This window comes from Dendronephthya gigantea, unplaced genomic scaffold (assembly GCF_004324835.1).
Source record: "Dendronephthya gigantea isolate DGI-Jeju-01 unplaced genomic scaffold, DenGig_1.0 000079F, whole genome shotgun sequence".
Lineage (NCBI taxonomy): Eukaryota > Metazoa > Cnidaria > Anthozoa > Malacalcyonacea > Nephtheidae > Dendronephthya > Dendronephthya gigantea.
The window spans coordinates 635,847-647,601 of NW_021163089.1; the positions used below are offsets into that span (position 1 = coordinate 635,847).

The 11,755-nt window shown below is 37.0% G+C and overlaps 4 protein-coding genes across 6 annotated transcripts; 1 reads left to right on the top strand and 3 right to left on the bottom strand.

The window, feature by feature from the left end:
• The first annotated feature begins 2,322 nt into the window (after positions 1–2,322).
• On the top strand, positions 2,323–3,386 carry LOC114532342. Its single transcript, XM_028553827.1, has 5 exons — positions 2,323–2,387; positions 2,505–2,570; positions 2,762–2,836; positions 2,920–2,988; positions 3,066–3,386. The coding sequence occupies exons 1-5, from the start codon at positions 2,337–2,339 to the stop codon at positions 3,384–3,386; spliced, it is 582 nt and encodes a 193-aa protein (XP_028409628.1). The 5' UTR covers positions 2,323–2,336.
• Positions 3,387–3,633: 247 nt separating this feature from the next.
• LOC114532482 (uncharacterized skeletal organic matrix protein 5-like) lies at positions 3,634–6,988 on the bottom strand. 2 transcript variants are annotated; one of them, XM_028553996.1, is made up of 10 exons: positions 6,820–6,988; positions 6,625–6,721; positions 5,851–5,905; positions 5,378–5,596; positions 5,197–5,259; positions 5,066–5,105; positions 4,897–4,963; positions 4,601–4,742; positions 4,140–4,329; positions 3,634–4,028 (listed from the first exon to the last, which is right to left on the bottom strand). In XM_028553996.1, exons 5-10 carry the CDS (start codon positions 5,245–5,247, stop codon positions 3,688–3,690), a joined length of 831 nt encoding a protein of 276 aa, XP_028409797.1. In that variant the 5' UTR covers positions 5,248–5,259; positions 5,378–5,596; positions 5,851–5,905; positions 6,625–6,721; positions 6,820–6,988; the 3' UTR covers positions 3,634–3,687. The 2 variants fall into 2 exon arrangements, with proteins under 2 accessions (XP_028409797.1, XP_028409796.1); XM_028553995.1 differs by lacking the exon at positions 6,820–6,988 and having other exon boundaries at positions 6,625–6,802.
• Positions 6,989–7,765: 777 nt separating this feature from the next.
• LOC114532506 (uncharacterized skeletal organic matrix protein 5-like) lies at positions 7,766–8,962 on the bottom strand. Its single transcript, XM_028554022.1, has 3 exons — positions 8,899–8,962; positions 8,604–8,730; positions 7,766–8,520 (listed from the first exon to the last, which is right to left on the bottom strand). Exons 2-3 carry the CDS (start codon positions 8,664–8,666, stop codon positions 7,987–7,989), a joined length of 597 nt encoding a protein of 198 aa, XP_028409823.1. The 5' UTR covers positions 8,667–8,730; positions 8,899–8,962; the 3' UTR covers positions 7,766–7,986.
• Positions 8,963–9,017: 55 nt separating this feature from the next.
• On the bottom strand, positions 9,018–11,577 carry LOC114532544. 2 transcript variants are annotated; one of them, XM_028554074.1, is made up of 6 exons: positions 11,382–11,577; positions 9,791–9,859; positions 9,655–9,657; positions 9,504–9,584; positions 9,171–9,236; positions 9,018–9,102 (listed from the first exon to the last, which is right to left on the bottom strand). In XM_028554074.1, the coding sequence occupies exons 1-6, from the start codon at positions 11,481–11,483 to the stop codon at positions 9,028–9,030; spliced, it is 396 nt and encodes a 131-aa protein (XP_028409875.1). In that variant the 5' UTR covers positions 11,484–11,577; the 3' UTR covers positions 9,018–9,027. The 2 variants fall into 2 exon arrangements, with proteins under 2 accessions (XP_028409875.1, XP_028409874.1); XM_028554073.1 differs by having other exon boundaries at positions 9,504–9,668.
• Between the last annotated feature and the right edge of the window lie 178 nt (positions 11,578–11,755).

The following is an 11,755-nucleotide window of genomic DNA, read 5'->3' on the forward strand; positions in this document are numbered from 1 at the left end:
TATATATTTAGGTTGTGGAAAGTGTAAGATTACAGGGAATTTTAACATTTGATTTTGTTATGTTTACTATTTTAGCAAGGTGAGAATAATGTAGAATTTGAATCATCTCAAATTTTATATATACATATAGTTCAGGGTTTATTTGGTATTTTCTTGATACAGTATAATAGCTGCTGTCGGCTTAGCTGAAGATAATGCAGTTATGTTGGTGGCCAGCGTACTGGTATCACCTCTTATGGTATGTGTAAATGTGCCTTTATTTAACAGATTTATTAAGTCTGTTCTTCCAAGTTTCACAAATGGCTACAATGTCTGTATTTTGTAATATAAATAGGGACCAATTCTTGGTGCAACATTTGGAACAGTTATCAAAAATGAAAGCTTGAGAAACACTGGACTGAAAACAGAACTTTGTGGTTTAGTTATTTCAGCTATTGTTGGTAGTTTCTGTACAGTTAATATATTATCAATCATGCGATATTACTTGAACAATTTAGTATCTAATGACCATATTATAAATTTCTCATTTTTAACAAATTCAAATACCTTGCTACTTATTAGGATTTGTGTTTGGTTTTATCTGTGGACCTTTTTATTTGAATGGTTCATGGAATGGTGCAAAGGATATTTGGCCTACACAGGAAATGACCAGCAGGTGATTGATCTTAAATACCTGCAATATTTCAAACTGGATGCCCCAAGCGATATCACTTTTTGTCAGGGTAGCCGTCATTACAAATGTCTTGTTGGTGTTTTGATATATAATTTATTTATGAAATTTTACCATTGAAACTTTGCTTTCCTTATTGAATACTGTCTTTATGAGACAACTTCTCCGCACTACAAACAATCACAGTGAAACAATATAGCTCAATCATAGGTTACAATCCGAAGAAATATATACCAATAGTATTGCACTGTACAATTTTGCCCCAGGGGCAAACCTACAAACCAGGGAGCCTCGCTCTGAATAGCCAACGATCGGCTCTTAAAAGCGAGCCTCTACTCCAGGCGCAGACGCTCTTTTCGAAAGAAAACAATAGGAACACGTCTTTAAAAAAATTCGCTAGGAAAAAGTACAATCGCTTCCTACTTTTTATCAGTTTGCGCGAATAAATTCGCCTAGGTAGATGTTGTAGCTTTGATTGCTGGAGTGGAGGTTTATTAGACCCTGGGTACGAGGTTGGTTTATTAGATCATGCGTAAAACGGGCGATTAATCGCTGCATGCAGACACTGATCAGTGCATGCAGACGACTGGGAAAAAGGACGATGAACTGATCTCATATAATACTACACTAAAGCAAGGCTATATACTCGCTTTGCTACTATAACAATAAAAGTCCTAACGCAATTAACGTTAACGTTACTCGTAACGAGAACCTAGGATAATCTCGATCAGTTTTGAAACGTTTCTGTAAAGTAATAATTAGGCCACCCATATTTCTGCAATGAATACAGATATTGTATTGTCTAGAGGAATGGTTCGTGGTTTGTGGGTTGGTGTTTTAATTGCATTACCATCAGGTGCTGCTGTTGCATTATCTGTATTGGGTGGTAATATTCGTTCACTAGTGGGTGTGGCAATATCTGCATCATTGCTGACACCAGCTGTTAACTCTGTAAGTTCGACGTCTAAAAAATCACAAATGAATTATTCCATTCTCAATTACTTCTGTCTTGTATGTACTAAACTGGGATCGGCATTTTGCTCATCTCATCTTTAAATGTTTTTCATTGCTTGTGTTCCTCTTTTTACTCACATATTTCTTCATATCTGTAACCCGGCGCACTAAATAACGATAAATATCTTCATGTTTTTCTTGTACCAAGGGAATACTGTTTGCTTATTCTATCGTCACAGCCATTAAGCCACCAGAATTGTTGGAAACTGTTGACTTCAATACCACAACGGTACAAACAACTGATAAAATACATATTCCATCGCTGACAACGTTCCTAATAATCTAAATACTTTCTTGTCCATTTTTAGTTAAAATGTCCTCCATTCAAGGACAACAGTTACAATCCTATGTACAGTTGTGAGATGGCATCAGAAGCAGCTGTTATGGCGACTATAAGTTTAGCTTTAACTATTGTCAACATCATCTGTATCTTTATTACTGCCACGATTGTGTTAAAGGTATGAGAATTTTGTTGCAAACTAGAAAACCAGAAAAGTAAACTGCGTCTTCAATTTTACCTAAACTAAACCAAATTACCAAACTAAATCATAAATAGCACATCATCTTTTACTGCATGGTGATATTGGCTAGTATTTAAAAGCCTGCTTCCAAAGATTTCTACCTTCCGTATCAGATAAAAGAAGTTGCACCAATGACCTCCAGTTCAAACGCTACGCAGACATTTTGGACTAAAGATATAAAGGTAGCATTGTTTCTGCGGTTTTAACTCATTGGGGGTTTTAGGCTTTTCGTTTTCGTCGCAACTATTTGTCATCTGCATGAATACAAAAATAAAGCTTTGATGAATTTATCTCAACAGGTAGCAAGAGAGGCCTATTCCACAATAAAAGGCGACCAAGCTCAAGATTTTCTTAAAGAATGGAGAGTAAGTTTTCCTTCGGGGCTTAATTTGATCTGAAATATTGGGCTTTCCAAATTAGACTTTTTTCAAGTCACCAGGCACGTAAAATTTCCCTGAGAAGCTATCAAGAAAAACGTGACAAAGATAACAAATTCTTGGTATATTTGTTCTTGTGCATGTATTTCCAAGTTGCCAGTTGATCTTTTTATTTGTAGAAAGTCCAGGATAACACAAAGGAGGGACCTCGAGATTCTGTTCTAGAGGATGAAGAACTGTTGGATATTATCGAGGTAAACACGTTGTTTGATTAAATAAAAACTACGATCATTTTCAAAAACGCGAACTTGAAATGTGATTGACATTTTTTGCACAGGAAGTTGAAAATGCAGAAGAAGTTCAAAACGTTGTCAGACGAGCACCAAGAGGACCACAGGACATGCATGTAAGATGAAAATTCCAAGCATATTTGGTTAATGGAGCTGTATTTTGTCTGATGAATTAACTTCTCTGTATTTCCAGAAAACGTCGAGGAATTTAAGAAGACTCGTATCAAGAGACGATGTTGACGAAAACATTGCAGAAAAACAAGAAATGAATTTACAACATATTCTTAGAAATTTACAGACATACTACACACAGCAATCTAAAGAGAAAACCCGCCAACCCCATGTTGAAACAATCTTTAGCAAACCTCAAAAACCTAGTCCCAAACCAAAGAAAAGCATTCGAGAATTTCATGTCGTTGAAACAGAAAATCCACATCATACTTCAGTTGTTCGAGTCGAATCATTCGATGAGAGTTCAAACAAATACTCCGTGAAAACTGAAAGCGGGGTGTAAAATCAAAATAATACGTACAAGTTTAAATGAGTATAGTAGCGAAAGTCTATTACTATTAAATAATGAAATCATATGATCGACAGCGGTCAGAAATAACTATCGCACCGTGATGCATGGAACATTAATAATGAATTTCATTCTTAGAAAACTTTGAAAGCTTGCACAATAGTTGATTTGTAAACAGAATGCATTTGCCATAGCAAAAGCGTAAGATCAAAAGTTGTACGATTCGTATCGCACCATTATTGCACAAATTAAAATAATCACAATCAAGCTGACATGCAATATCCCGTCAGCTCATTTAATAAACATAAATATACCCCATGCTCTGGATGTGTTGATCACCGCGGTCACCACCACAACCCGCTTCGTTCCCGCAGCTTGTTTTAGGATTTCGTCCACACGAGCTTCCCTCTGTACCAAGACCAATATACGAGTCAGGTGTATTACAATCCTTCTCGTTGTTTCCAATGATTCCAATCCTCACGGCTGAATGGCTCGTGTACACGTTTATACCTTGCTTCCTGCAGTGAGTTTGCAGAGACGGATTGGAATAAGCGAGCAAACCCTTCCAAACTCTATTCACGTCGAAGTTTGTCTTTGTGTATTTGCCGGGAGCTATCAAGTCGTATAGAGAGTTCGCTGGAACGAAAGTAAAGAGCAAACACATTTTTGTCACCTGAAAATTGCCTTGAAATTTAATGAATCCGTCCCTGAACTAAGTTGCTTTTGAAATCAGTCAAACAAAAATACCTTTAATATCAATCTTTCGCGATGATATCCACCAGGATTTATGAGGACGCATGCGTACACAAATGCTTTCAAAAGGCGTACTCCAATACGTCGCTAATTTTGTCTCCGTGAAATCGCACCCGGTTTTGCCATTTTCTGGATTAAACATTTTCTTGTTCGACCAAAATGACGACGAATATCTGAATGTATTCTGAAACGAAATATTCAAGTGCGCTAAAATGTTTGATTTATAATGCACAGGGCATTTTCTTACTGTACAAAATCTTAATTTATCACTGCACAAATTGATTAGAATAATCCCTGGACTATCTGTACAATAAAATGCAATCGTTTGCCTTAGAATTAATTCTTGTGAGGATTCGTGATGTTCTTGTATGTGAATGAATGTCGAAGCGAAGGTCTGGTGTTGTAACTTTCTTCGTCACTACAGGATTTCTATTTTCCAAACACCATGCACTTACCTTTCGTCCGTCTATCTTCATGACCTGTGTTATACCAGCTGGACAATTATATGACGCCCTCATGATGCAGTAAACCTGCATCATATTCCCAGGGAAATTCGTGTCGTTTACTTTGATGTAATACTTTCCACTTCGTGCATATCTAAAAATGTAGCCATCACGCAGGTGAAGGGAAGGACTGTGGCCTGAACCTTGAACTAGAAGTCTCTTGAATGAGCAGAACTCATGTCAAAAAATTAATCATGCTACATGCGCCGTTTTGACAATTGTCATTGAGGATTGACGGTAAATCTAACCTGTCCCTTTTAAGTATTCCTTTGCAAGATATTGCTGGATTCTCCTTTGATCCAAGAGGATGAATCCCTGTAAAAAATGATTCGTTTAAACGTATATACTTGTATTGAATTGCAAAATTTAAAAAAAAGCAAACACTGAAACATAATATGTAAAACTAATCAAGCTCACAGGTCATCAGAAAGTTCAGCTGTTCCTTTACGTCAGCAAGCTACAGAAATTGAAATAGAAGTGCATTATAGGAAATGTTTATTTCAACTGACGAATTCTACAAAGGACAAAAAGACAGTAAACTTCAGCACCTCCTTCGTGTAGTTGGACTCGAGTGATTTCAATTTTTCTCGCAATTCCATAATATCTCCACACTAAACAGCAAAATTAAATTAGAAAGTTGACCTATTTTTACTCGAAAACAGAGTTCTAAAGTCTAAAGAACAGTGTATATATACCTAGGGCCGACAACAATTTAGCCTGCATGCATACCTGCTCATTGCATTTTCCTTCAGCTCCTTTTTCTCCTTTCGAGCCGGATTTTCCTGGCTCCCCATCATCACCTGGAATCCCTTTTGCACCCTTGGATCCATTTTTTCCATTTACCCCATTCACCTTTTCACCTTTTCTCCTTGATCACCTTTATCCTGTTGTCCCCGGCAGTCCATTTGCGCCCGCTGGTCCCGCCGGGCCTGTATCGCCTTTCTCGCCCTGCGACAAAGTCGGAAAAGTAATTTCTCGGAAAATTGATTAGTTTAGCGCTTGCTTTACGAGTAGTTGCGTCAGAATAAAGTAGACCAGTCAGTCGTGATCCAAATGGTAATATTTGTAGCTAAATCATCGATCCGATCAATTCATTGAAGGAAAGACTTGTGGTAAATAATTGCCCAGCAGTTGTTTTAAGAGATGGGAGGTTGAAATGACAATGTCCTACTTTGTGAAATATGAAAGAGAAAGCAACAAACCTTGAGTTGTTTAACAGGGCATCGTCACCTGCAATAGGGGTGGTTCTATTGATTTCTGAAAAAGAACCAAACGATTTAGCGAAATAAGTATTAGCGACAACTATACTTGTTATATAAACACCTCAGGGACAAAATAGGAAGGACCTCCAGTTTGTTTTGATTACGTCTAAATGCAAACTGATCTCTCTCATCGCTGTTCTTAATTTAAAGGTCACATTTTGAAGGACTCATAATTTAAAACTTGTCATGCATAAAAGGCAAGCAGCATTTGACAATACTGAACCATCGCTGAAGACTCGTGGTAACAAACGCAATTTATGCAAATATTTAAACAATGTTGTTAGTCTGTCTGCTGAAAAACACACGTAAATATAATAACATTGGGAGAGTGCGTGAGAGTCAGTTGTGGAGGAGTACTAGGTTTCCGGTTGGAAACATCGCTTTGAAATCCCCTGATGGTCACAAGATTGGACGACAGAACCTCTCCCAATAATTGACTGGTAGTCATGTACACTTGTGTGAAAATCGCTGACAAGAACGACCATTCCGACTTTTCTTCAGATATTTTTCGCAGACAGGTGTTTTTATGTAAACACTAAGCGAAATTACGAATTCGCCTTTGGTTTTGGTTACGAACCATGCCCAACGCAGGGAAAACTGATTATTGCAAGATAAGGAAAACCATTTCTTTAAACGGAACCCACTCTTTAGAGCGTGTAGTTAAAAACTGCAATTTTAAATACCCAAATCTGGCAATTGAAATTTCATGCTTACCGAATTATCTGCATAGTTCCCACCAAACCAGACGCACACCAAAACGAGAACACTCAGCATAATTTGCGACGACATTGTGGAACTTTTGTTTTCTATCCTGTGAAGTAATGTAAAATGATGTCTGCACTAGCGAGGTAATCAACAAGAGCGACAAATACTGGCAAATAATGGGAAATGGTCTATTTATATACGTACGTTGCAGGATGTCAATTTGTCGTCACGATTCATGTTCAAACATGTCGAACCCACGTAAATTTTTATGGTGAAATCCTCTTAAACAAATCAGTGAAATCGTTTGAGGATCATGTAGTGTTTCTAAACGTCATGGAGGGCCTTAACCAGGCACGCTTAGTGAATTTGCTTCATCCAATTTACATCTAATGGTGTTTTATATTCTTGTTAGGAAAGGCTTAACTGTGTCAAGTTATATGCATAATAAAAAATAGAAAATATCACCTGGCAATGACGTGATAAGTAATCGATCTTTGACACAAGAACGCATGGATAAATATAATATTCGGCCATTCGCAATCGTTGATTACTTTTCCTTTCATGCATGGCGTTTCGTGGAATCTATGAAACTAATACAGGTGAAAACTCTCAAATCTCTGTCAGTTATGAGATCTAGTTGCATTTTACCAGGTATTCCAGGCATGACGTGGGTTTTCTGTTTGCCTTTTTTCCCTTCATTCCTTCGCCCATGCACTGTGGCACAGCTAGCAATACAAATCACGTATGCAGACAATTTATGCCTTCAACCAAGATAAATACCAGCAGCCGTGAGTTTATCTTATTGCAGCGCGACACAAGTTAGTCAGTCACTGATATGCGGCTGTAGTTTGTATCAGTCATATAAAATAGGATACAGTTGAACTCTCGTGTTTCTTTGTGAAATCAAAAGTATTTTTCTTTGAACGAGATTCTCAATGACAACAGAAATAAAGCTATATTAGAGAGCTTATATTGGGTAAAGTCAATCACCTAGTTCTGGCTTCCATCTTTTGAATTAAAGTTTGTTTAGAAAACCGAAATAATGTACTCGTTCATTCAATAAAATTATTCAGGGTATGGCAGTCCCTACGTATTTTATTATACAATGTTTATAATATTGTAGTCAATAGTTCTTTCTAATAAATTAAAACTAATAACAATTATATTCATACTTTTAGTTAAAAGAAATCAACTATTTTACAAATAAATTCGATATCAACTGAAAATTGAAGGAACAAAAAAATTCAAAAAATATAAAATATAAAATGTCAAAATTAAAAAAATGTAAATATGTCTAACATTTGAGCTAATTTATACCGCACCATAAACAAATATTATATATATCATCTACACATGAAGAGTAATTGATCTCTAATGAACAAAAATATATCCAAAAGCCGGGATAGGTTGGTTGGTGGCCTTCTTGCACGCACCAGAATCGTTTCCACAAGAAATTTGCCTGTTGTTTGCGCATGCTCCCCCCTCGGTGCCAAAACCAAGAAACGAATCAGGCGAAGTACAATCTGATTGGTCGCTGCTTGCTATTACTCCTATACGAGCCCCAGCGGAGTCATCTCGTTTGCCATGCGCATTAAAACCTTCACGGAAGCAACCGCTGGGGAGACTGGAACCAGGAAGTATTGTTTCCCAAATATCTCGCCCCCCTTTCGTACCGTGATATTTCCCATCCGCCAGAATATCGTAAAGCGAAGTCGAAGCTTCATCGATAACAAGCGACTCCGTATTTAAGGAATCTACTTTTCGCATGTTTATACAAACCCTGGTGAAAGGAACTGTCCAGTACGAGGCGAGTTTCGTCTCTTTCGAGTCCAAAAGAGCGTCTCCATTCTCTTCCTGATAAGCCTCTTTATTTGACCACAACGGAGAGGAGTATTTGAACGTGTCCTGCACAAGTTTGTAAAAAAGATTGCACTGTTAGGAGCCAGAAACGTATTAAACATAATTTCCGATTATGTTCTATAGACTACCTTGGTTCCGTCAATTTTGAGGACAAGTGTGGATCCAGCAGGACACGTTTCACCTTCCTCCATGAAGCAATAGATTTTAGTTGCAACTCCGGTGATATTCAAATAATACGCTCCACTGGGTGAATATCTACAAGAAAATAATCTTAATTAAGCAGAATACTGAGTTTACCGAATAACTAGTACTCAGCCACTCAGCCACTCACTACGTGATCACAAACAAAAATCTGCTCATTCTTGTCTCGACATTTTGTTTTCTTTTATAAACTGTTTTCGCCTTACGGTATGTGATGCTTACTTTTCTTGCTCATAAATTTCCTTGCAAGACTTTGCTGGGTTTTCTTTGGACCCAATTGAGTGAACAAACTCTAAAAATACGTTCAGTTAAAACCAAGTTAACACCCCCCATACACACGCGCTGTGTTCATCATGCAGGGCGCCAACCCAGCGTTACCAACTTACTAGATTTGATGGAATGAACTTCATTTCTAAGTCTTGCAATCTAAAAAAGAAATATTTTAAATCCTACAGTTCTGATCCATTTTCTCAACATTCAGAAATAAATAATACCTCAACGGTGTATGAAGATTGCAATGCTGCTAGTTTTGCTCGGAGTGGTTCCACAACCGCTTCAATCTAAAATTGATTTAATTCATGATCAAATAGATGTTATATTGGATGGGCAAACGTTTTTATAGTTCCAATGGAACAAACATATCACAATCTAGTCTGGTGTGTTTAGAGTTTCTGGATTATGAAACTTGATCAGGAAGCTAGGGTCATCAAGACTAAGGTTTTTTTTATAAATTTTTCATAGTCATATGACTACCGCAAGCTCTTAAAGCAAGAGACCCACAATAGCAAAGTTCAAAGAATATAATATATATTTTATTCATACTCTACCTGTTTCTTTAATGTCCCCTCAAGTTCTCGTGATCCCCCAACGTCCCCCTTGTCTCCTTTCTCTCCTTTCACACAATGAATGTTAATTTTATCGGGATCGTTGGTTTTAAGGTTCAAAATATCTTTGAGTGTTTTCTTTGACTCTGTCGATGCACTTCCAGACACCTAGTCCCAACATTAGGAGAAATTTGAGCACGGGCAGACTCGATCGCGTTCATGCGATTAATGATTAATATATCAGCTTACTTGCCCTAAGAAACAAAAGCCAAGGGTATAAAAGAACTTACCTTATTCCATTTTCCATTACAAAGAGGGCATAGAAATCTGTTTGGAGAAGGATTTGTAGTAGGACCAGGCTAAAAATTTTTATAGTTCTGATAAGAATCAAGAAACAAAACCGCTGGTTGAATGAATCTTGTTTTTTTAAGATAGTATCAGATAGTCTCCGTTTATTTAGTTGCTTTTTTAAAGGAAACATCAGTGTCAGCTAGCATTTTGTCACTAACCAATTGGAATTTAACAAATGTACGAATTATAGCCGTGAAAAATTAGCAAATTTGGCATGAATTGCTATTTCACACTTCTCGAGAATTAGTAACATTCAGTTTTCGCGCGTATTAAAATGTGCCAACTTAGCACATACGGTTTTTCACACTTATTTCACCAAACTTTCCAACTTACTGATTTTTTAATGCCATTTTCAGCTGTACTTATGAATATTCCTAGTTTTGAATTTTGTTTAGTGCATGAGGTAGTGGTGCCTTGCGTGGGGTGAATAATGCAAATACCAACAGGGGTTGTTTACTTAATAACCTATTAACTGTAGATAGTAAATTATCTTGGCACCAAACAGAGACACCAAATATGGATTGTGAAACATTTAACTGTCTTAACTGAATATTTTTTTGAAATACGTCACATGTCGACCGTTAACTAACATAATCGGTCTGGTCAACCGCCAACTTGAATACCACGGACGACCAAAGTTTACCAGGTAATGGTTATCAAACAGATGGTTTAAATTAAACTATTTAAATGAATACCCGGTGTAATTGTTGCTCGCCTAACAAAACAATTTATTTGGATTTGTCGATCCAATTCATAAACTATAACACGCAGCTACATGTTGATTCATGTTTAGCTAATAATCCAACAGTACACTTTTTAATCTTATGTATCATATGAAAAGCAATTGAATGTTGGAGAAAACGTCTGTAATCTGTATTTAAAGCTTTCAAAAAGGACGAAAATTGAGTGCAATTGTGTGGTATTATATCTCCACGGATTTCGGGAGATTTAAATTAGATTTAATTAAAAGTTCATCGGACGGAAAATAGATGATCTTTGTAAGATTTGTGTTAAGAAAGCGAGCGTTTGACCCCTGCGTATTTCGCATTGTTGGTGCGGCGTGAACGCTAATAAGTCTGACATTTCCAATTAAATAAAATCAATTTGAATTTCAACGCGATCCACCTGGTCAACCTGTTAGGGTTATACGTAGAAGTTGAAGTGAAAAGCGTTTGGACGGTCGAAAGGAATTACTAAATGTCTAAATCTCTCTATTCTTTTCTTGTAATTGTAAAATAAAAATGATTAACTCGTTCATTTTATTTACTTCCTATTTAAACTAAAGTCACACCTAGACAAGTGTTCGTTGACAGCCGTTCAAACTATTCACGAACGTTGAAATTCAGGTCGATATTTTCGAAATGATAAGTCCATCTAAGCTGTAAACTTATACTCAGATTTCTTTTTCAAACTCCCATTAAACAAAGATATATTTCTAAAAGTAATCGTATTGACATTGACATTATAGGCTACTCTGTTGCATCCTATTCAACTTGAAGACTGATGCGCTATCACAAGGATTTTACTTACAATTTTATCTCGTTTCTTGCCATGAACTCCCCCCCAAGACGAAATACCCTCTCCTCCAGCGACCAAAGTGGCTAGCACGACACAGAATGGAATGAGCAACATTATAACTCAATTTAGAGTAGCGTAAGCGAGTGAAGGCGTTGTTTCTGTGATGGACTGTTCAGCTTTACTTCTAACAAAACTTCTCAATTCAACAGCCAACCAACGAATGCTGGTTTGAAATCGCGGTGCGTATTCAAATTTGCTACCAAAAGTTTGAATGGTTCAATCTCATTGGCTCGTTGGCATTAGGTAATCCGAGATTGGGCAGAAGGGGCCTGATGCGATTAAATGGTGATTACTAGAAGCAATTGCATGTCAATTATTATTGTCGT

Bases quoted from the DNA above. Each gene is read 5' to 3' on its own strand.
- LOC114532544 (XM_028554073.1), bottom strand. From the start codon at position 11,483: ATGTTGCTCATTCCATTCTGTGTCGTGCTAGCCACTTTGGTCGCTGGA. The intron at 9,669-9,790 runs GTAAGTTCTTTT...TGTTGGGACTAG, and splicing joins GTAATGGAAAATGGAATAAG to GTGTCTGGAAGTGCATCGAC. The intron at 9,237-9,503 runs GTAGAGTATGAA...AATCAATTTTAG, and splicing joins AGGGGACATTAAAGAAACAG to ATTGAAGCGGTTGTGGAACC.
- LOC114532342 (XM_028553827.1), top strand. From the start codon at position 2,337: ATGACCTCCAGTTCAAACGCTACGCAGACATTTTGGACTAAAGATATA. The intron at 2,571-2,761 runs GTAAGTTTTCCT...TTTTATTTGTAG, and splicing joins ATTTTCTTAAAGAATGGAGA to AAAGTCCAGGATAACACAAA. The intron at 2,837-2,919 runs GTAAACACGTTG...TTTTTTGCACAG, and splicing joins AACTGTTGGATATTATCGAG to GAAGTTGAAAATGCAGAAGA.
- LOC114532506 (XM_028554022.1), bottom strand. From the start codon at position 8,666: ATGGAGGAAGGTGAAACGTGTCCTGCTGGATCCACACTTGTCCTCAAA. The intron at 8,521-8,603 runs GTAGTCTATAGA...AAACTTGTGCAG, and splicing joins TCAAAATTGACGGAACCAAG to GACACGTTCAAATACTCCTC.
- LOC114532482 (XM_028553996.1), bottom strand. From the start codon at position 5,247: ATGGAATTGCGAGAAAAATTGAAATCACTCGAGTCCAACTACACGAAG. The intron at 5,106-5,196 runs GTGCTGAAGTTT...CAATTTCTGTAG, and splicing joins AGTCCAACTACACGAAGGAG to CTTGCTGACGTAAAGGAACA. The intron at 4,029-4,139 runs GTATTTTTGTTT...CTTTCGTTCCAG, and splicing joins GCGAAAGATTGATATTAAAG to CGAACTCTCTATACGACTTG.